This window comes from Bos mutus, chromosome 6 (assembly GCF_027580195.1).
Source record: "Bos mutus isolate GX-2022 chromosome 6, NWIPB_WYAK_1.1, whole genome shotgun sequence".
NCBI classification, from domain to species: Eukaryota; Metazoa; Chordata; class Mammalia; order Artiodactyla; family Bovidae; genus Bos; species Bos mutus.
In genome coordinates this window covers 110913654-110937726 of record NC_091622.1, presented here as the reverse complement: position 1 = coordinate 110937726, position 24073 = coordinate 110913654, and the positions used below count along the sequence as shown (strand labels likewise).

Here is a 24073-nt window from a genome sequence, read left to right as displayed (position 1 = left end):
GACCAGTTCTTGTGGCTAAAGGTCAAAGATCAGGTTGCCAGCCTGGTTGGGTTCAGATGAGGGGGACCTCTTCTAGGTTTTCACACTGTATCCTCACCAAGTAGAGAGAGCTCTCTGGGGTCCCCTTTAACAGGGCACTAATCCTGTTCATGGAGGCTCCACTCTCATGAGATAATCACGTCCCAAAGACGCCACCTCCTAATTCCATCACTTTGGGGGTCAAGATTTCAACATATACATTCCAGGGAGATAGACATTCAGTTTGTAAGAGGTTGTAATCACTACAGCGTTCCCTAACAGATGTCTAAATATACCAGCAGAGAGTTAAGAAACACAATTAAACCCCTTCTAGACAGAAGTCTGGCTCTTTAGGTAAGCTGCTTGGAAATAATGACATTGGCCTTTCAAGGGTTTAGCCCAAGAGTGAGAGAGCTTGGCATGGCTGCTTTGATTTTCATCTGAGCCTCACTACAGTTTGTATTCTTTCTAAGTTGTGTTTTAGGACATTAATATTCTCCCTGAGACTAGATCTCCAATTTTATCATGCAGTTGCCTTGGAAAACAAGATTGTTTTTAGAGTTTCACTTCACAGCTACATGTGATACATTGTACAGATCAGGGTTTCTTAACCTCAGGGCACTTTGACTGGTCCTGTACACTGTCAAGTATTTATTAGCATCCCTGGCTGATGCCGACCAACGGCAAAGACATTATCAGTTGTGATAACCAGAACATCTCCAGACATTGCCAGATACCTCCTGGGGGACAAAGTTGCCCCCAGCTAAGAAACACTGGGATAAATACATGGAAACATTTAACATGAACTGAAAATTAAAAACTTTTAATGGATGCAAATTAAAGCAAGTCCTTTCTAAAGGGGAATTTTTTTTTTTAGACTTTTAATGACCATGTCATGATCATTTCAGCCTTAAGATAAAGGTTGAATTTTGCTTCTCTGTTCCATTCTAAACTGAACATGAATACTATGAAATGCTCTTCTACTTACTCTGTATAATGATTTTATTTGAACTTCTTTAGGCCAATGAATCTCTTTCTAACATACCTGAGGAAGTGCAAAATCAAACCAGGGACTTCATATCAGGTAAGATTGCCGGTTAGAAGTAATTGTGTCTCCTTGTTAAGAGTTGGCTGGTTAGCACAAAGAAATGCATTATTAAGAATTGTTCTTTTTCCCTCTTAAAAAAAAAAAAAATTCTCTCACTAAAACCCCAAACTACAAAACTAAGTAATGAGTATTTCAGTAATGCTACCTTCACCAAATGATATCAATTAAAAAAAAATACTCCTATTAAACACAGATTAACATCCTCCTGTGGCTGGAAGCTGCAGGGCTGAGGGTCAGACTGTGATGATAACCTGGCAGACATTATAAGAGCCAACAACAGGCATAGCTTAGTCTGGAAGGTCAGATCTGGGTTGTTTTCACTGTAAATGTATTTCCTATAAGAGCTTAAACTGATTTTTTTAAAGAAACACTCTGTCTAGGGACTTATTTTGTCTCTTTAGGAAAACATTGGTCTGCTTCTGAGGCTGACGTCATGCTGCCCTAGTGAGGCTGACGTCATGCTGCTCTAGGGTCTTAAGGTGCTTACACTTTTGGAGAGGCAGAAGTGATGTCAAGAGAATCCCACTGATCTCAAGCGACCAAGTCACAGTGAATTCAGGTGGTCGTACCTAGGGTGAAGGTACAGAGAAAGAACACAGTATAAACAATTCTTTGTGCAAGAGTGTGGAGTCCCCTGGGCTGTTTGCTAAGGGGACACATCTCTGAAGCTGTGTAAGGCTATCCCCTCTCTTTCTTTAAATCATCTTCTTAGTGCTTCTTTTTATCTGTTGATGGTGAAGTGAAAGTCGCTCTTTGCAACCCCATGGACTATACTATCCAGGGAATTCTCCAGGTCAGAATATTGGAGTGGGTAGCCTTTCCTTTACTCGGGGGGATCTTCCCAACCCAGGGATCGAACCCAGGTCTCCCACATTTCAGGTGGGTTCTTTCCCAGCTGAGCCACCAGGGAAGACCTGTTGATGGAGTGGTTTTAAAATGTTGTGTTGGAGGTATTTGATTTTTTTTTTCCCCTAATACTGTTCTTTCAACCCATTAAGACTTTGAGTAAAAAGGATTTTCTCCTAATACATAGTGCTTTGGGTGTTCTGTGGTTTCCCTTCCATTTAAGATTCTGCTTTAAAATACTGACCTATTCAAGACAGAGAAGGCAATGGCACCCCACTCCAGTACTCTTGCCTGGAAAATCCCATGGACAGAGGAGCCTGGTAGGCTGCAGTCCATGGGGTCGCTAAGAGTCGGACACGACTGAGAGTCTTCACTTTCACTTTTCACTTTCATGCATTGGAGGAGGAAATGGCAACCCACTCCAGTGTTCTTGCCTGGAGGATCCCAGGGACAGAGGAGCCTGGTGGGCTGCCGTCTATGGGGTCGCACAAAGTCGGACACGACTGAAGCGACTTAGCAGCAGCAGCAGCATTCAAGACAGAGTTCTGGCTTTCCTATGCCGGCATCTGAGGGATAACCCACACTGTACATCGAGAGCCACTTGCTTACTAATGTCTGTGTTTATTCTCTTTGTTTCTTCTTCCTGGACCTCCTCTGCCAATACGTGCCACCTTCCCTTGTAAGTCTGGCCAAGCAGGGCATGCAGTTTGCATGCGCGAGGCCGGGTATACACACTGCCATCTCCTGAACACGAGCCAGAGTTTTCTTGAGTCTGAGTGAGCGCCCCCTGCCGCCCCCCAGGTTGAAGACAAGTGAGGGTTTTCATGTCCTTCCCAAACAAATAACCTTTAGTGCCCATGATTGCTTGCTGTGTGCCTGCTGCTGCTGGGTTCTGGGGATGGGAGGTGAGGGAGGCATGACCCCTGCGTACCCTACAGCTGGGCATGAACCCTACAGCTGGCTTTTAACACCCTCTGGGAACCTGGTGAGGTGTGTGCAAGGGATCCAGAGGCCGGAGAGAATAGTGGAAGGCTTCCCGGAGGAAGCAACGTCCGAACTGAAGCTGGAAGAAGGTATTTGCTGAGAGGGCGGCAGCTCTGTACAGAGTCACCAAGGCTGCGGAGTGTGGGGAGGAACACAGCAGAGAAGCGGAAGGGGCCGGATTCGGAGACGAGGAAACTGCACTTAGGAGAGGGGATATCTATATGCCACGTGTTCAGTTCAGCTCAGTCGCTCAGTCGTGTCCGACTTCTTTGCGACCCCAGGAACCGCAGCACACAAGGCCTCCCTGTCCATCACCAACTCCCCGAGTTCACCCAATCCCATGTCCATTGAGTTGGTGATGTCATCCAACCATCTCATCCTCTGTCGTCCCCTTCTCCTCCTGCCCTCAATCTTTCCCAGCATCAGGGTCTTTTCCAATGAGTCAGCTCTTCACATCAGGTGGCCAAAGTAATGGAGCTTCAGCTTCAACATCAGTCCTTCCAGTGAACACCCAGGACTGATCTCCTTTAGGATGGACTGGTTGGATGCCACGTGTATCAACCCCCAGAAATCTCAGGGTGAACAAAGGGACCTGGAGGACTTGCCTGGTGGCGTAGTGGATAACAATCTGCCTGCCAGTGTCGGGAACATGGGTTCAAGCCCTGGTCCTGCAAGAGCCCGAAGACCAGAGTGCTCTGGGGCTCGCGAGCCACAGTTACTGAGCCTGAGTGCTGCAGTTACTGAAGCCTGTGTGCCTTGTGCTCTGCAGCAAGACGCCGCCGTGACGAGGAGCCCGCAGACCTCAGTGAAGGGTAGACCCCACTCAACTGGAGGAAGCCCGTGCAAAGCAACGAAGACCCAGGGCAATCAAAAATAAACACATTAATTAATTTAAAAAAAGAGAGACCTACAGAGTCTCCGAGTGGAGGGTCCTAGGGTCTCTAGGCATGAGTCATGTGGAGATGTCCACCCACTCTGTGACTCCTAGGAGCTCCTGATGATTCACATGGAGGTGAACCACACAATTTCAAGCAAAAAATTCCCACCAGTGAGACATCATTTCCTTTCGGATGGTACTCCCAGCTCCCGGAAGTTCACCAGGAGCCCTGGATCGCATCCTGAGACCTGCCAGTCTTGGTTCTGCTGCTGCAGAGACGTGTATCTGCCTTTCAGAATCAGCAGACCTTGACCAATGAGTATGTTTCTGAGATGTTTCCCATCAAGAATCACTGTGGATGAGGCCCCCTTCAGGTCCTAGTGAGTGGTCATGGTCCCCACCCCTGCTGACTTTGATCCCAGGACCTGCCCTGATGATCACACACATTCCAGAAAGATGCAACATAACCTCCCTGAGAGATTAGGATACAGGTTAATAGAAACTGACCGCTGGGAATAGTACTGCTTTTTGCATGTAGGAGACACAGGTGGACTTTAGCAAGATTCAATTTGTATGAGTCAAATACAATTTTAACAAAAATGTCACCTGAGGTCACGTGTTCAAAAAATTGTTCCTGGAGAATTACTGTGTTCCTCAGTGCTATTTTGTAGATGGAGGGATTCTTATATTATTAAATAGTTTTGTTTTGTTTTTTTTTTTTTTTGCAAAATCATTTAACAGAAGCTTTATAGGTAGGTGAACCTGAGTTTTTAATCCCATTTCTAGTACTTTCTGAAAAACAGACCTATGGTCAAGTGATTTAACCCCTATGAGCCCAGCATCCCTGTTAGTGAACTGGGAATGAGAAATGAGTTAACATATGTAAAAATGCCTTGTCTGCTGTAGGCACACAGTCCAGTTTAGTAACTTGGTCCATTTTGCTTTTCTTTTTTTAGTGAAATAAGTAGAAAACTCTGGCTTGATTTCACACCATGTCATTTAAGTCAGCTCTCATAGCTTGCTCTTTTGTTAATTGCTTTTCAATAGACTTGGCTGCATTCACGCTTGTTGTAGGATCTTCTCATATTTTAAACATCTGCATAACACGGGAGGAACTAAGAGTGGTTCAAGCTTTTCAGTTACATTCCAAAACTAAGTGTCTTGTCTCCTCTATGAACATGCGTAACCAAGGCATCTTTCTTTTCAGAGTTTAAAAAGACCTTGAATTCCCTTCAATCTGATGTCAAAAATATAAGCACGAAGATTCCTATTCAGAAGACACTGTCGAATTTCGTCCGTTACATTAATGACTCTGAAGATTATATCCTCCAGTATTTACCCACTATGGAAGAATGCGATTCATACAGGTCAGTGCCCTCTTTGAGCTTTTCCACTACGAGCGTGGAGCTTGCTGGGGAGTGGGGTGAAAATCTGACGATATAACCAGGATCATCTTAGGACAGCAAATTGTACAAAGAGGCCACAAGGTGATATGTGTTCACCCTAGTTTAAGTTCATTGAAGAAGTTGAAGTGTTCACTTCAGCAGCATGTGTACTAAAATTGAAACCACGCTAAGAAGACTAGCATGGCCACTGTGAAAGGATGACATGAAAATTCACGAAGCATTATATACGTGTGTGTATATATGTGTGTGTGTGTGTGTGTGTGTATATATATATATATTGAAGACTGGAAGTTCTTGAGCCAAATAGTCAATTATTTGCAATTTTGATGGCTTCCAGAGTCTTGGTTATAATTATCTAAGGTATGTAACAGGATTTTAAAATTTAAAAGAAATTAGAAAGAGCATTCAGATAATATTTTTTTCTTTATGCATATATAAAATAAATACATAGAGGCTGGTTCTTACAGAAAGAGCATCCTTGGAACCAGTGGCTTGTCTGAAGCTGCTGTGGGTCCCAGCTCTTTGTCCTTTAGAAAAACACTAATGGGAGGATGTGGTCCTGGGAGAGGCTGGTGGGCATATGTCTCAGACAAGAGCTCGGGGAGAACAGGACAGGAGAGACTCACGGGATCTCCAGGATCACATGAGAAGTAAGACGGAATCCCTTCTCTGAGAGGCTCAGCCCCATAACCACTACTGGAACTCTTCCAGCTGCCTAAACCCAGGAGACCACAGAGACTGCCATCCCTACTTGGAATATTTATTATACAGGAGCACAAGATAAATAGTGAGACAATAACAGTACTTGCTGGCCTTTAGGAAGAGTCGCAGTGTGCCCACCATGAGCTCTCCATGTGGCATCTCACAGAAACCCCCCGGGTTGTATTGTGCTTATAACCCTGTTTTGTTGAGACTCAGGGAGGTGAAGTGACTTACTCAAGACTGAGGACAACGTGGCAAAGGTGGGTTTTTAACTCCCATCTGACTATGCCCTTACTTATCGCTGTGTATCAGCCGGCCTTTTCCTACCATGTGGCTTGGCCACCCCAGCAGGTGTCAGAACAAAGAATAGAAAGTGAAATCGCTCAGTTGTGTCCGACTCTTTGCAACCCCATGGACTACAGCCCACCACACTCCTCTGTCCATGGGATTTTCCAGGCAAGAGTACTGGAGTGGGTTGCCATTTCCTCCAGGGGATCTTCCCGACCCAGGGATTGAACCCGGGTCTCCCCCATTGTAGGCAGACACTTTACAAACAAACATAAGACAGACCCTTTCCCAGTGGACTTGAAATCTCATTAGAAGTCAGAGTGGTACAGATGGGAGGAATGGTGCAATGATCTGTCTACATACCAGCTCCCTTTCCTTCCTCCTCCCACGCCCTGAGACTACAAGCTTATTTAAAAAGAAATTTAACAAAGCAGATGAGGCATGCATTAACAGTAAAAGATCCCTGAGGCCAGATTCCATGGCTTATTTAAATTTGTATCCTCAGGATCTGGCACAAAACGTCACAGAGTAGGTGCTGGTGGCTATCCTTGGGATTCTTCAGGCAGGAATACTGGAGTGGGGTGCCATGCCCTCCTCCAGGGGGTCTTCCCAACCCAGGGATCAAACCCCCTTCTCTGAGGTCTCCTGCATCGACAGGCGGGTTCTTTACTGCTAGTGCCACCTGGGAAGCCCATTATTAATAATGATTGAGTTTATTCTTAACTGAATGAAGAACTGCAGTGACAGCTTTTGTTGCAGAGTACATCCTTTGTTTTTTAGCATTTTAAACATTGGGAAGTATTTCTACCCTTGAATGCTTCTGGGTTGCTGTACATTTGAGGAATGCCAGCAAGACCTAACTGAGGATCCTTTATCCTCAAGTGTCTCACAAGACCTCCCATAACACTGAGACCCCCATTCTGCAGGCATTTGATTTGGGATGGGCCTAAAATTCTAAGGCCTTCCCAGGTGGTGCTAGTGGTAAAGAATCGCCTTGCCATTGCAGGAGATGCAGGAGACTCAGGTTGGATCCCTGGGTCGAAAAGATCCCCTGGAGTAGGCAATGGCACACCTCTCCAGTATCTTTGCCTGGAGAATCCCACAGGCAGAGGAGTCTGGCGGGCTACAGTCCATGGGGTCACAAAGAGTCGGACATGACTGAGCATACACTGTTCTCACTTGATGTGAAAATTTGTAAAATGTTGAGTGCACTCATCAAGTAGAAGGTATCTGCCTCAGTAAGGAACACAGGTTACTCCCCACCCCGCTGTCCCTAGTATTCCTAAAATCACAAAACATTTTAGATAAAAGACCAGGGGAACCAGTCCCAAATTCTTATCTGTTGTCTAGCATGATCTGTCTGCATCTCATCCTCTTTATAATAAGCACTTGCAGCCTCAGGAACCTTGAGAGAACTGAAAAGCCTTAAGGGGCGTGGTTGTGTTTGGCGGGGGAAGTAAATCAGTGTTCAGTTTGGCTTGTCCTGGGTCCACCCTCAATAACTATCTGAATACGCATTCCAACCATCACTTACTCTTTTCTCTAACACCCTGATTATCCACACTTGTAGCCTCAGGAACCTTGAGAGAACTGAAAAGCCTTAAGGGGCATGGTTGTCAGTTGCCTCAGAGAGGCTGAGTCAACCCTGCTTCCGGGCCGGTGGATTAAAGTGAAGGGAAAAAAGCAATAATCCCATGACCTTTGAGAGCTCTTTGAAACCAGGATAAATGTTGATTTGGTTGGGTTGGAGGACTCGGGCTGGAAAGACGTCTTTTCACAACGCGCTCTCCCTCTGAGGAGTGAGCAGGACTCTGGTGTTTGATTGCCAAGGGTAGCGTGGACCCCTCCAGCCCCTGCCCAGCACTCTTGTGTTGCGATGATGTCACCGCTCACGTGTGCCTGTTCTGTGTTTGCTCCACCAGGTGGCTGGTTTGCTTGGTCATCTGCTGCTTGCTGACCCTCATCTTGATTTTTTACCTCCTGGGCTTGCTCTGTGGCACGTTGGGCTATGACCAGAAAGCCACCCCAACCAGACGAGGCTGCGTCTCGAACACCGGGGGCCTCCTCCTCATGGTGTGAGTCTCGGTCCTTCCTTGGTCTGTGAAGGGTGGAAACACAGGGTGGGGACCGTGGTGTGACAGGGACCCCGTGGCCTCTGGACCAAGCACTCTGGGTTCCAGCGACAGACAGGGGAGACCTGATGTGATCATGCTTTCATTGGTTTGGGAAATTCCATTAAGCATAAAAATCAAGGAAACTCTAGGTCGGTGGCACTTTGAGAGACAAGCTTAAAATCCATGTTTATATGTATATTCACGTGTGTATGGTAGGCTCCTCCATAAAGCAGCTATCAGGAAATTATTTCCAAGTTTGCTTTCTTAATTCTCATTGTTTTCCCCCATATCTGTCTATCTCTCTGGGCTTCCCTGGTGGCTCAATGGTAAAGAATCCGCCTGCCAAAGCAGGAGACGCAGGTTTGATCCCTGGGTTGGGAAGATCCACTGGAGAAGAAAATGGCAACCCAGTCCAGTATTCTTACCTGGGACATTCCATGAGCAGAGGAGCCTGTCGGGCTATGGTCCACAGGGTCGAAAAAGACTCACACATAACTTAGCAACTAAAAAACAACAGCATCTATTTATCTATCTGTCGATCTATCTACCAATCCATGCATTCAGCAGACACTTTCTGAAGGTTGATCTGACACCAGACACTGTTCACTCTGAAGCTCTAGAGACTCGATTTAGAACAAAGATTGAGGAGCCAGCACCCTTGGGAGTTAGACAGGTAGCCTGTATTAGTGGTGGGATCAGGTATGAGGTATCTGATGAGGTATCAGATGAGGTATCTGAGGTATCAGCAGGTGCTAAACATGACGCACACTGGAGCAGTTTTCCCTGTTTCAGTCAGATTCGTAGCCAAGTTCCTATCTTTGTAAAGAAAACCGTTTACTAGCTTATAACAAAGCAGAGGGGGCATGTGCTGGATGGAAGTGGAGGTGGAGCCAGAAATGTAAACCAGTGACCAGGGGTAAAAGCTCGGAATGCTCCCCAGAGGGGAAGCTCTGTGATATTCTCTTTTCCTATAAACTCCTGGGAATGAGTTGGGGATGGTGGTGATGAGGCTCCAGGGGAGGGTTAAGATTTAGAAGAGGTGTTTTGGGCCATAGGGAACCAAAACCACAGCCATTTCTTGACTTGTGTCTATAGTGACATGCATTAATTTGCTTTTTTAAACTTTGGGTCACTATAATAATCTGGCTACTTATGAGCTGTGATTCTAAAGGCCATTTCCGTAAAGCTTCAGGCTTCACTGTAGTACACGCCTTTATTCACATGAATACAGGCACATGAGTTTTTGTTTTATTGAGGCATAGTTGATTTACAATGTGTTAGTTTCTGCTGTACAGCGAAGTGACTCACATGTATACATTCCTTTTTATATTCTATTCGGTAATAGTTTATTCCAAGATATTAAATATAGTTCCCTGTGTATACAGTAGGACCTTGTTGTTTATCCATCCTAAATGGCATAATTTGTATCCGCTGACCCCAAACTGCCAGCCCATCCCTCTGCCTGCCCTACCCCCTCCCCGAGCAAGCACCAGTCTTTCTCTATGTCTGTGAGTCTTTCTGTTAGGTTCATTTGTGGGTTTGTTGTTTTTTTTTTTAAGTGAAGTTTTAAAAATAACCTTAAAGCTGATGACATGGGAGTCTGCTAGAACTGGATAAAGCTGGACAGAGTTCCACCCATGGACATGCCTTCTTGCTCACATGCCTAAGCTTCAGGAATTAAGCCAACAAGGAAGAGTGTATTTGCCCAGCCTTTTGTTTAAATGTCCACAGCTACAGACAGAAGATTAATTTAATGTTCAAAATTTAATAACCCCATCACTTGGCTATTTTGTCAGTATTTTCATGGTGGATTTATGTGTTGTTAATGCATCATTTTAATTATTGAAGGGAGGAAGTCAATTGCTCTAAAAAGGTTCAACTTTCATAAAAGTCTATTCTACTTTTTGGGGGGAATGAAAGCAAAAAAATGTGGTATCTAGCTCAAAAAAAATAAAATAAAATAGAGTCATGAGCAAACTGACGGGAGGCTGAGAGCCACCTTAGTTTGGCTGTAATACTCACATCTCACGTTAAGGGATCTCTAAAGGGTTAGAGTCACATGTAAACCTCTGACTTAGGAGCCATAGAACCCATCTCAGCAGTAGGGGACAGGCTGGTAGCTATCACTTGCTGTTAGGTGCATTCTGGGTGGTCTGCACCCTGAGGGTGTCTGCAATTTCTTTTTTGTCCCGTCGAAGCCCACCCTTCAGCATGGCATGCTTTGCCATACTTGGCAGAATGCTGCATCTTTTGAGTCATCTGGTCAACAACTGGATGGACTCATCAAACTAGGAGAATGCTGTTTCTTCCTTCTAATCACTGACTTGTTTGTAGAAATGAGAAAGAGTATGTTTGGTTCAGCTTCAAGCCAAAACACCACCTGCTCTTTGAAAGTGGTTGATACTGTCCAGTCAAGAGCATGGTCTCTCTACCAACCAAGCAAGAGTCCTTGCCTCCCAGGAGGATCTGAGTGAAAAGATCTGAAAGGAGGAGTCCTGGATTCTCTGTGGTCACGTGTCTTTTGAGGCTCTGGGGAGCATTGTAGAGGCTGAGTGGGGTGCAGTGGTGAATGTCCATCGGCCACACCACGGGGCTCTCCCCTCTTTAGAAATGAAAACAGGAAACCCCCATGGACAACCCATCCTCCCCTCTAACTCGCCTGTCTGCACAGACATCTTGAAATGAAGATCTGCGTCTGCTGCCCCTTTCTTGGTCCCCCACCTCCTGCCCAGCCTGAGCCACTGTGATTCCTCACCTGTCACTGTCAGGCCAGCAGTGACCTCTGCGTCTCCAGTCCAGGGGACTTCTCTGAGTCCTTCTCAAATGTCACAGCAGGGACGGAACAGCTGCCCCTCCTTGTGCAAACACGCCGTAACTCCCAGTGACCTCACACCCTCCTGGTTTCCTTCCCACCCTCCTGAGCCTCCACCTTGGAATCCTTTGCTGACTGTCTTTCTACCACTTCTTGTGCAAATGGTGAGGTGCCCCCAGGCCCAGTCAGTCCTAGGCTTGCCCCTGCCTTCCCCTGCAGCCCCAAGGATCAGTCATCATTTCTAAGCCACTGACTCCCTAAAGTAGGTCTGTAACCCAGGCCTCTGTGCTCCAAACACCAAACTGCACCTGCACAGCATCTCCTCCGCCGTGTCTCCCGGAAAACAGGACCTTGTAGAAGTCCATCTTCTCCCCCTTTCCCTGTCCCTGCTGCTGACGAGCCCCGGCGCACCCTGTCTTCCCTTCCCTTCACTTTGAGCGCACGAGTCTTCCTCATATCCTCCTGTGTCTTCCTCCTGGTTCAGCCTTCTTTCACCCTTGACTCCACTCCACTGCTCACAGCTGCAACAGGCCCCCCTGGGGCCAGAGAGAGCCAGCTCCCTGACACCCTCCATTGTGGGCACCTGTCCATCCACCCTTCACATGCAGCCAAAAGAGCTTGTTTTTACAGAGAGAATTCAGAGTGTGTTCCTCCCATGCTTAGAGACCTTCAGTGGCCTTCCCTCCGGGATCCTCCAGGCTTCCCCGCTGGATGCCCCTGCCCGCCATCTTGGGCTGTCCCTCACAGCGCTTCTCTGTCTGCATCCCTCTGAATATCTGAATACATCTGCCCCTTTCAGACTCCCCAGAGTGCATTTCCTGTAGTCAACTGAAAAAAACGCACCCCCTAAAATCTGAGAATTACGCTGTATTTGGCAGACAAAACTGAGGATTTAAGGCCAGGACACAGCCTCTCAAGTCGCCCTGAGGGAACTGTTCTGAAGAGGTGAGGGAGGAGCCAGGCTATAGAGGAGTTTTTCCGAGAAAGACCTGGTCCTCGGAGCCTCAGGAGATTAGTACTAATTGAAGAACACCACGTGGGGTTGGTCTCTCTGCGTCTGAGTTACTTCACTCAGTGTGTTATATGGTGTTGCTTCTGTGTGGACTCTAACAAAATGGAGTACAAATGAACTTCTATTTGTAAAACAGCAATAGAGTCATGAATGGACTAAACCAACGTATGGTTACCGGGGAGTCAAGGGAGGTGGGATAAACTGGGAGACTGGGGTAGACGCACGCGTACACTGTGATATATAAAATAGGTAACTGGTAAGAACCTGCTGTATAGCACAGGAGCTCGACTCTGTGTTCTGTAATGGGCTGTATGGGAAAAGAATCTGAAAAACAAACAGTGGCCGTATGTATAGCTACAACCGATTTACTGCTGTAGTACACCTGAAACTACCACAACATTCTACAAATTAAAAATAAAACCTTACACGGCAGGCGGCATGTCTACAGATTCATCTCTTTAAAAAAAAAAGAGAGAGAAAAGAAAGGCAGATAGTCTGAGCTCACTGACATCATTCCTGAAGCGAGCGCCTCAGCTATCCTCCCGAGTCTCTGCAGGGGGCGTCCTTTCGGGGTGGCTACAGCGGGTGGTGGCTAGATGGGGGGGCATCCTGTTTCTGTAGTGAGCCCCCCAGGGCTCACCGTTGGAGCGGGTGTAGCGTCCTTTGCTGATAGGACAGGCAGCATTTTCCACGGACACCAGCTTATAGCCTCCTCCTCACAGGACAGCCTTGGTTCCCTCAGGTGACCCCAGGTCCACATCTGCACCCCAGTGCCGGGCTGCAGGCAGGCCAGGGACCCAGGGCCAAGTATCCCCTTAAGATGCGCCTTGCACTTCCTGTCTGCACCCTGGGTAGGCTGAACCGGGGTTAACCTGCTGAAAGCCGGCGTCCCAGGTCATTGTATATGTGGAATAGGTGGAATGAGTAAGTTCTGGTAATGGTGAATAACTGCCTGTAGAATTAGTAACTTTTTTCCTGTTTGTTTTTCCAGTGGGGTTGGACTCAGTTTCTTCTTTTCTTGGATAATCATGACCATCGTGGTGCTGACTTTTGTCACGGGTGGAAATATGGAAAAACTGGTCTGTGAGCCTTACAGAAACAAAAAGTTATTCCAGGTAAATATGGATTGTGTGTCCGTTACGAAGTGCTTGAGCCAAAGCTTTTATTCTGCCCCCATGCCTAGTGGTCAGAGAAGGCAATGGCACCCCACTCCAGTATTCTTGCCTGGAAAATCCCATGGATGGAGGAGCCTGGTGGGCTGCACTCCATGGGGTCGCTAAGAGTTGGAAGCAACTGAGCAACTTCACTTTCACTTTTCACTTTTATGCATTGGAGAAGGAAATGGCAACCCACTCCTGTGTTCTTGCCTAGAGAATCCTAGGGACGGTGGAGCCTGGGGGGCTGCCGTCTCTGGGGTTGCACAGAGTCAGACACGACTGAAGCGACTGGGCGGCAGCAGCAGCTGCAGGCCTGGTGGGTTTCTTCAAGAGTAAAACGATGAGCACCTGGTGTGTACTCAGTAGGTTGAGATCCATCTATTTGTCAGAGCAAAAAAAAAAATATGGCAGTGCAGGTGCCCCTTGAACACCAGGGCACTGGGGGTGACCATCCTCTGGGCATTCAACTTATATTCAGCCTTCTGTTCACATGATTACTCCATATACTCTTCCTCGGATTCCACCAACCTCAGACCACATAGCACTGTAGTATTTAGTGCTGAAAAAAATTCACATAGAAGTGAATCCTTGCAGGTCCAGCCCGTGTTGTTGAAAGGTCAACTGTATTCTTTTTTAATGTCAATGAAATCAATACCAGGAATTAAGGCTTACTCATCAATGCTGGTTGTCATATTCGGGGAGAATACAGTTCTTCTCAGAATTAGTTTCCAAATGTGGAACATCAAAGGATAAATTTTCCAGGTTCCTTCCATACCTCAAGAGGTTTCTGATATTTCAAAGAACTTCCCAGATGACAGTTCCCCACACAGATGGTGGAAGGGCCCTAAATTTGTAGTGAAAGAGGGGACTCCCTGGTGGTCCAGAGGCTGAGAATCCACCTGGCACTGCAGGGGCTCAGGTTCGATCCCTGGTGGAGGAGCTAGCATCCCACCGCCCGTGGGCAACTAAGCTTTTGTGATGAGCCCTCGAGCCACACCTCGAGAGTCCATGTGCTGCAATCAGACTGGATGCAGCGAAAAATAAATCTTCAAAAAATATTGACGTGAAGGAGACTGCTAAATGGCACACCTCATGGCGGAGGTATCCCTGGTGGAAATCTGACGAGGTAGTTGGGAATTAAATTTGGACTTCACTTTCTCCCTCTACAGCCAACTACTTCAGGTTTTAGGGCACTATATCCAAGTTTAGCTTCATTAACTAATAAAGACATTTTGATCTACAGGTCTGTCTTCTCATTTTGACTTTCCAGTGTCTTTCTCCCTATTCTGATTTAAAAACTGTGTTTCCACTTTCCTGTTTCATTGTACATATTCATCTACCTCATATCTGTTATAAAATCAGGTGAGGGACTCCTAAGATAAACCAGTTGTTGTGGAGGTATTTTAATTCCTCAGTTGGTTCAGGAAAAGTCAATTGGGAGCATCAGTTTGTCACACGTGTGGCCTCTTGATAAAAAAATTAATGCATCAAGCCCGACTTCATCATCTTTTATTCTACATTAAATTGTTAAAATTGGACTTTGCTGGTGGCTCAGACAGTAAAGCATCTGCCTACAATGCGGGAGACCCGGTTTCAATCCCTGGGTGTGGAAGATGCCCTGGAGAAGGAAATGGCAACCCACTCCAGTATTCTTGCCTGGAAAGTCCCATGGACAGAGGAGCCTGGTAGGCTACAGTCCATGGGGTAGCAAAGAGTCGGACATGACTAAGTGACTTCACTTTCACTTTCAAATTGTTAAAAGAGCAATTCTTAAAAAGTAGAGGAGAATATTTTGAAAAATGAGGGTATTTCCCATTTGCACTCCTCAAGTATGTATACAGTCACATACTCATTAGTCCATCTAAAATTCATAATGTGAAGTTGAAGAATGTGCCTGATTTAACTCCATTTGTCCAGGGAGAAAGAGTGAAGAGCTGGGCCTACTGCTTCATGGCTTCCTATCAGATATTCTGAATCAATTATTCTTCAGCCGTGTCTAATCTTTATTTTACTTAGATGTTCTTCTTAAAAACGTACTCTTAATAATTCCTTCGGTTTGTACCCAGTGATCTGTCTGTCTGTTGCAATCACACTTCTATTTTCTAGTTTAATTGAAAATCAATGAAGTAAGTCATGATATAAATAAAAATATCCCAAATATTATATGTTTAACAGAATATTATTTAATTATATGCATATATGTTAGTGTAAAACTGTCTTTACATTTCTTTTAGGTTTTGGACACTCCATATTTACTAAATGAGGATTGGAAATACTATCTCTCTGGCCTAGTATTTAACAAACCAGATATTAATCTCACTTTTGAACAAGTTTACAGGTATGAATAATTGCATTATGCATTTTTTTGCTACTTAGAATGTTGTGTTTTTACAATGACAATTTTGCTCTCAACGTGTTTTTCATTTGAATGGTCAACTTTCCAATTTCAGAAGTAAGCCAGTCTCTGGTCTCAGCAGTAAGACCAAAAAGGCAGTCTTCCCCAGAAAACCCTCTAAGAGTTAGGATGGTGCATCCCAAGTCACTTTGTCTTTATCACTATAATTTATTGGTAGAGGTGACCCTAAAATGCATTCTTGGGACCCTGGGAAAACTCTTGTTTGAGAGTCACCCTGCCCCAGGTAAATGCTGTATAACAATTTAGAATTCACTGGATGAGTCTGTCAGTGGAAATGATAAGCGTGGGATTTCCCTGGAGGTTCAGTGGTTAGGACTTCTTCCTTCCACTGCCAGAGCCCAGGTTCATCCTTTGCTCAGGAACTAAGATCCTGCAAGCCTTGTGGGACAGCAGAAAAAGAGAAAAGAACAGAAATATACTACAGTCTTTAATAGGAATAGGAAAGAGTTTTATATTGTTGTAGCCACGTGTTCCAGGAAACAAACTCACTCAGAAGGACAATGCAGATAGTGGAGTGCAGTTTATTACACCGGTGGACCCAAGGCAGAGTCTCCTCTTAGCCAAGGACCCCGACCAGTTTTTGTGAAAACCTTATATACCCTAAGTGTACGTTCACAAACCCACCTCCCCAAATTCCCTGACAATCAAAGTTAACCCGTGAGTCATATGCCTTAAGCCTAGGTAGTTCCTAAGTCGCTTCAGTCGTGTCCGACTCTGTGCAACCCCATAGACGGCAGCCCACCAAGCTCCGCTGTCCCTAGGATTCTCCAGGCAAGAACACTGGAGTGGGTTGCCATTTCCTTCTCCAATGCATGAAAGTGAAAAGTGAACAGTGAAAGTGAAGTTGCTCAGTCGTGTCCGACTCTTAGCGACCCAATGGACTGCAGCATACCAGGTTCCTCTGTCCATGGGATTTTCAAGGCAAGAGTACTCGAGTGGGGTGCCATTGCCTTCTCCAAGCCTAGGTAGTTAACAGTGGACAATTATCAATAGGCCTGTGGTCATACCCCAATAAGCATAGTAGAATGTATGATTCTATTCAGTTACACAGATAATTAGGGTATTCTTTTAGTGATGAAGAGCCCTTGGGCTCTTGCTTCCAGGGGCCTGGTTTTCCAGTTGGTATGTCCTTTCCATAGATTCTGGGCATAGAGCTCAAAGTCCACAGTCCCGCCCAAGATGGAGTCCTGCTCTCAAGATAGAACCTGTTCTGTTTCCTCCTTCAGCGTGAGCCAAACTGCGGACTTTGGCCAGGGAGACAGCCTCTCAGACAGCTCTGAGGAGTTGTTCCAGAAACCATGGCTCTGAGCACAGTTTTATATCTTGTCAGGACAAGTAACATTAAATAAGTCAGGCATACATGCATTAAAGATTTCAAAAAACAAAAACAGATCAGCATATATATAGCAAGTCAGCATGGCCTTGGCACCTGGAAGGCGGTCTTATCACCTAGGGAGGACCAGCATTGATGTCCCAGGGAGGGAAACATTTAATCTTTATTTTGATGGGTACATTCTCCTGGTCAGTACACCCTTTTCTTTCATAATTTCATTGTATGTAAGCTGACATACAAATGTCTCTTTGACAGGCCACAAGCAATCTGTTTTAGTTAGCATAAAAGTTGAGTTAGATCTTGCAGAAGCCGGAAAGACGTCCCCAGCCCTCCATATGCAAAAACCTCTCATCAGGTCCGAGTCTCTCACGGGCCAACAGTGGTGTAGCCTGAGGACCAGGCCGTGAATCAGGCTGCCTGGGCGCCAGCCCGGCTCCACCCGCAGGGCCTCTGTGATCACTCGGTCCCCTTCCTGTCACTTCAGCAGGATGATCATAGTCAGCTGAGTATCACCAGCTCCCCTCACTTCCAGGGAAACAGACAGTGAGTAAGCAGCAGAGGGGTCCATCTGCCTGGCACCCGGCCCCCATGGCAGACTTGCTCATCACCTGGGGTCTTCTGCTTTGCCCAGAGGGTCACAGGAGCCTTCTCAACAGCATGTTCTAGGAAGACACTTTCAATCCATTGGAGTCTGTGCACTCCAATGAATGCAATGAATGAAACCCTCACCAGGCTTAAGAGAAGGAAGCCAAGCTTCTCGGCCTCGTCTGCAAGCTTTTTGGGATTCTGGCTCCGGTGGAACTCTCCGGTCTTTCCTCTGGTGGTCAGTGTATCACCAACGCCAGCCTACTTGAGGTTCCCTAGAGAGGAGCATTACCCCTCCCAGGATTCTGGAAAGTTCTTCTCCCAGGCGTCCCTCGGGGCCGCAGGGCCTTGGCAGCTGCACAAGGGAGCGGCACCCAGGATGAGGTCATCTGGGTGGCAAGGATGTGCAAGGGTGTGGCCACCCTGTGAGCTCACTCGAGAAGGCATTTGCCACGTTTCAGAGAAGTTAGGAGAGGTGAGGCCAAGTTAGGTTTACAGCCAAAGAGGACGTTTGCCAGCCCCTCCCTGTCCCCTACCCTTAGTCCAACCGTAGGTTTATTAGGTAGAGCTCAACCCTGGAAATGTGGAGGGAAATGGTCAGGAAGGGGCTTGATAGAGTCTTTATTTTTTTTTAATATTTAACAACCTCAGATATGCAGATGCTGCTGCTACTGCTGCTAAGTCACTTCAGTTGTGTCCGACTCTGTGTGACCCCATAGACAGCAGCCCACCAGAATCCCCCGTCCCTGGGATTCTCCAGGTGAGAACACTGGAGTGGGTTGCCATTTCCTTCTCCAATGCATGAAAGTAAGAAGTCAAAGTGAAGTTGCTCAGTCGTGTCCGACTCCTAGCGACCCCATGGACTGCAGCCTACCAGGCTCCTCTGTCCATGGGATTTTCCAGGCAAGAGTACTGGAGTGGGGTGCCACTGCCTTCTCCAGATATGCAGATGATACCACTCTAATAGAGGGTGAGGAAGAACTAAGGAGCCTCTTGATAAGGGTGAAAGAGGAGAGTGAAAAAGCTGGCTTGAGACTCAACATTCAAAAAACTAAGATCATAGCATCCAGTCCCATCACTTCATGGCACATACATGGGGAAAAAGTGGAAGCAGTGACAGGTCTTATTTCTTGGGCTCCAAAATCACTGCAGATGGTGACCACAGCTGTGATATTAAAAGATACTTGCTCTTTGAAAGGAATGCTATGACACACCTAGATACCATATTAAAAAGCAGAGACATGACTTTGCTGACAAAAGTCTGCCTAGCCAAAGCTATAGTTTTTCCAATAATCATGTATGGATGTGAGAGCTGGATCATAAGGTTGAGCATGGAAGAAATGATGCTTTCAAATTGAGGTGCTGGAGAAGACTCTTGAGAGTCCCTTGGACAGCAGGGATATCAAACCAGTTAATCCTAAAGGAAATTAATCCTGAATGTTTATTAGAAGAACCGACACTGAAGCTGAAGCTCCAATACTTTGGCCACTTGATATAAAGAGCTGACTCATTGGAAAAGACCCTGATGCTGGGACAGATTGAAGGCAGGAGGAGAAGGGGACGTCAGATGAGATGTTTAGATAGCATCACCAATTCAACGGACATGAATGTGAGCAAACCCCAGGAGACAGTGAAGTACAGGGGAGCCGGGTGGGCTGAAGTTCATGGGTTGGCAATGAGCGGGACATGACTCAGCAACTGACTAACAACAAATTTATCTCTTTATTTGACTTCACTGGGCCCTTGTGCAGAGGCTTAGCTATTGGACTGCCAGGAAGTCAGTGGATAAAGTTTTTTATATAATTTTATTTATTTATTTTGGCTGTGCTGGATCTTCGTTGCTGAGCAGGCCTTTCTATAGCTGCAGTGAGCAGGGGCTACACTCTAGTTTCCTTGCACGGGCCTCTCATTGCAGCGGCTTCTCTTGTTGCAGAGCACAGGCTCTAGGGCACGCGGCCTCAGTAGTTGTGGCTCATGGGCTTAGTTGGCCCATGGCATGTTGAATCCTCCCAGATCAGGGATTGGACCCATGTCTCCTGCACTGGCAGGTGGATTCTTTACCACTGAGCCACCAGGGAAGCCCGATAGAGTCTTCTAATAAATATTTATTAAATCTTTTAATAAAGATAATGCTTGGTAATACACATCTCTCTGACATGTGTTGGTTTTTTCAGGTTAGAGTTTATGTCTTCCCAATTTGTAAACTTTGTTATCACTCAGAGCACTAAGGCTGTAGTATTTACCTGTCCTCTTCTGGCCTTCCCTGGTGGCTCAGAGGGTAAGCATCTGCCTGCAGTGTGGGAGACCCGGGTTTGATCCTTGGATTGGGAAGATCCCCTGGAGAAGGCAACGGCAACCCAGTCCAGTACTCTTGCCTGGAAAATCCCATGGACGGAGAAGCCTGGTGGGCTACAGTCCATGAAGTTGCAAAGAGTCAGACCCAACTGAGCGACTTCACTTTCACCTTTCACCTTGTATCTGTGCCAAACATGGGACATTAAGGAAAAGAGGGAAAGGCATCAGGAGTGGTGGGCCCCCGGGGATTCCTGGGGACACTGGTGGAGGCTTACTGCATTGACACCCAGCTGCCCCATCGTGTCCATATTCACAGATTGAACAAAAATGGACGGTTAACCTTTCTCTCCATCCTTCGCAGCGGACAGAGGTAGCCACAACTGCCCTTTTGCATCCTGATTTCTCTGTTTATTCCCTCAGTGACTGCAAAGAAAATAAAGGCCTTTATGCCACACTTAAGCTCGACCACATCTACAATGTCAGTGAACAGCTCAACATTACAAAGGTGAGTGTATGTGTGTGTGTTAGTTGCTTAGTCATGTCCGACTCTTTGCAAACCCGTAGACTGTAGCCCACCAGGCCTCTCTGTCCATGGGATTCTCCCGGCAAGAACACTGGAGTGGGTTGCCATTTCCTTCTCCAAAAGCAACTATAGAAAGAAAGTGAAGTCGCTCAGTCCCGACTCTTTGCGACCCCATGGACTGTAGCCTACCAGGCTCCTCCATCCATGGAATTTTGCAGGCAAGAGTACTGGAGTGGGTTGCCATTTCCTTCCCCAACAAAGGTGAGTAATTAGGACCAATCAGGAAATTGACATGTTTCTTTACCAAATTCAGTGGTCCCCGTTTTCTCTTTTGAGGTGGATTTCATATTAGATAAAATGAGCCATTTGAAATGATTTTAGTACATTTGCAAGGCTGTGCAAACCTCATGTCTATCTAATTCCAAGACCTTGGCGTCACCCCTGACCAGCTGATTTTCTGAGACATGAGTTTCTCCTGTGAATGGAACAAAAGCATCTCCAGGGTTTTCCCTGCAGACCCTTCACGGGGAAATGGTTTAGCTTGCTGAATGTCAAAGTCCCTGGAGGCACAAACCCTACTTGCTTCCCGGGGTATTGATTCTCCCAGACCAGCCATCCTTTTCCGTCACATCGCTGATGAGGGACAAGAACTGTGGCCCACAGAGTCCTTACTCTGTGTGAATGGTGGCGGGACCCCAGGGCTCCTCCTAGGTGGGCCCTTGGCAAGACACAGCATGGCAGCAAGGATGGAGAGAGACTGAATGGATGACCACTTTTCCTCCTTTACCCAAGCCCACAGCCGAGTCTGGAGTCTTCAGACTCCAAGGAGAGGCCCCTGCAGAGCACACTGGCTGGGGGGAGGGGTGAGGGGGCTCCGGCAGCCCAGGCCTCCAGTGCCTTAGCCTAGGTGCCCACTCCCTCATGCCTAGAGGCCTGCTGGCTTTCTCTGCTGTGTAGGAAAGAAGCTAAGGAAGCTGGTGCCTTCTGGGCTTCCAACACAGAAGCAGATATCAAGGAAAGTCAAAGGAAGAGGTGGTTCCCCAAGTCCCACGGCTTCTGTACAGAGGCATCACCAAAGGGGTTCCATGAGGTCAAGATGACCTGAGGGTCTTCAGAGATCAAGAGGCTTATTTGAAAGCTGTGTACAAATTTCGTATTCTCTTCTCTAGACATACCTTGCATGCACTCATAAATACAATACCATTTTGCAGCCAGGCCCCAAAGGGATGCCCTCTGCTCACCCACTCATTATGCCATTTTCTCAATGATGAGCAGTGCCCTCTGGACACACAAGATCCCACAGTCACCAACCGCATGCCCATGATCTGGAGTGTTTCTAGTACCCAGTCGAGGGCATGCCACCTCCTTCCCCTGGAAAGCAGCCCGCCGAGCCCCTTTCATCATCTCTGTTTGTTAAGACTTGGTCAGAAGCCACCTCCTCTCGGAAGCCCTCCCCAGCCCCCTGCCTTGCAAGGCTCGTGTCCTGATGCAGTTCACTTGCCTTTATCACAGTACCGCCTCTTCACTTTGAGATCTTTGGGGGGGTGGAGATGCAGCAGGGTTTTGCTTTGCATCCCAGGCCCTCACATGGTGCTTGGTCTGGGGCCCAGCGAAGAAGGCTGGGAGTTGGGGAAGGGCTGGGAGGGAAGACTCGGGGACGAGGAAGACATGCCAGTCAGGTGCATGTGTATTTATTTTTGGCTTGAGTAATTTTATTGCTCCTTTAAAGCATTAAGTCGGTGACATTTTTGGAGACGAGTGGACTTACTAATTTTTTGTTTTTTTTTAAACTATGCAGCATACTGGAGACATAAATAGTAATTTGGAAAATATGAATATAAGAATTGAGGATATAGAACTGCTGGATAAAACAGGAATGAAAACCCTTATGGATCTCAGATCTTCTGGAATAGACGATATAGACTATGCTGCCTACTTGAACGCGGTAAGACCCCCGTGTTCCTGGGTGATCTTTTGCATGTTTTTTTGTTTGTCTTTTGTTTTTGTTTTTCTTTAACTGAGATGAGATTTGCACAACATTGGATTAACTCTTTTATTACCAACTGAATAATTCACTAACATTTAGTATAATTGCAATGTTACACGACTACCATCTCTAACTAGTTCTAATGCGTGTTTATCACCTTCAACAGAAAGCTCCGCTCCCAGTAAGTAATTGCTCCCCGTCTCCCACTCCAGCCCCTGGCAACCTTCACGCCACATTTTGGCTTCTGTGAATTTACCTATTCTGGATATTTCATATGAGTGGGGCGCCCTTTTTTGTCTGATGCCCTTCACTGGCCCATTTCATGTAGCCTAAGTTTTTTGAGATTCATGTCCTTTACAGCAGGTACCAATACTTTGTCTCTCTTTACGGTTGAAAACGAATTATGCTGCTTTGCACGTGTAGATAAGAATACAGGGGTGTCTGCTTACCTTGTGTCCATGGACCCACGTTCACTCTGTTGCTTGTTACAGGTTGTTGGTTAGTCATTAAGTCATGTCCAGCTCTTTGTGACCCCATGGACTGTGGCCCGCCAGGCTTCTCTGTCCATGGGATTTTTCCAGGCAAGAGTACTGGAGTGGGGTGCCATTTCCTTCTGCATGTTACAGGTCAAGGTTTAAAAATCCCATCTCCATAACACAGTTTTCTACACCTCTTTGCAGACCGAGAGAAGTCCCACGAGAGTAAATCTTATCTCATTTGCAAATAATCTCCGAAGAAAAGCCCACCAGCTGGTGAGTACAGACGATCCTGTTCAAGGTTGTCCTTGCTGTAGAGGATGAAGGTCAATACCATTCCTAGAGGAGCCATGGAAGAGGTTCCTGTGCTACAGGTGTCCCTGGTATAAAAATGCCCCTCTGTGCCTGTTGAAAAGCTCCCATCAGTGGCCGCTGCCGTGTGGCCCGACCGTCCACGAGCTTGTCCCAGGGCAGCGTTGCAAGGCTGGCCCCAGCCCCATTGCTTTAGCACTGGTCTGCTCTCATACCATCCCCCCTCTACTGCCCAGCACCAGTGCACGCGTATTAGAAGGAATGGTAACTTGGATGTGGGAGCGAGATCCCACGTGCTTTACGGCTGCAAGGATGAGTGGATACGGAAGGGCAAACACTGCCTCAGACCCTTCAAGCTTCCCCGTCGCCAGCTCCTCTACTGGTTGGTGGCGAATGGCTGCACCTGGTCTCTTTCCTGAAGCAGAGCACAGTGGCCAGGACCCTGGGCTTGGGGGGCAGTGCTCCGTGCCCTGGCCATGTCTGGCTCTTGTCCACACCATGAACTACGGGCATCTCAGGACCATCCCTCCAAACCCATCATCATATAAGAAGGGCTTTACGTGTGTGTCTGGCGGTAACTAGAGACAGTGTTCCAGAGTCTGGAAGGAGATACTAATGTTTATTTACTGTCTTTTCTTTGTAGCCCTCAGGAAACTTGAAAACCAGCTTGAAAAGTCACACAGATACCTTAACAAATATCCATGAGAACCAGGTCGTTCCTCTGCAGAATTCAATGGTAACAGTCTACACCTTTTGCCATTTCACCGTGACCTGTGCAAAGTCCGTTTCACCTAGCCCAGTGATATGTTTGCGTCTCACACG

The 24073-nt window shown here is 46.7% G+C and overlaps 1 protein-coding gene and 1 non-coding gene across 11 annotated transcripts in view; both read left to right on the top strand.

The window, feature by feature from the left end:
• PROM1 (prominin 1) overlaps positions 1 to 24073 on the top strand; it is a 148463-nt gene that overhangs the window by 107972 nt on the left and 16418 nt on the right. For all 10 annotated transcript variants that reach the window (XM_070372726.1, XM_070372727.1, XM_070372722.1 and 7 more), the window contains 9 exons: positions 1039 to 1102; positions 5041 to 5200; positions 8152 to 8304; positions 13159 to 13282; positions 15559 to 15662; positions 20374 to 20458; positions 22275 to 22421; positions 23144 to 23215; positions 23895 to 23987. In XM_070372726.1, the coding sequence (XP_070228827.1) occupies positions 1039 to 1102; positions 5041 to 5200; positions 8152 to 8304; positions 13159 to 13282; positions 15559 to 15662; positions 20374 to 20458; positions 22275 to 22421; positions 23144 to 23215; positions 23895 to 23987 (1002 nt within the window). The remainder of the gene's footprint in view (positions 1 to 1038; positions 1103 to 5040; positions 5201 to 8151; positions 8305 to 13158; positions 13283 to 15558; positions 15663 to 20373; positions 20459 to 22274; positions 22422 to 23143; positions 23216 to 23894; positions 23988 to 24073) is intronic.
• LOC138988375 (U6 spliceosomal RNA) lies at positions 5365 to 5471 on the top strand. The gene has a single exon (XR_011464676.1). It is a non-coding gene; the product is annotated as a U6 spliceosomal RNA (small nuclear RNA).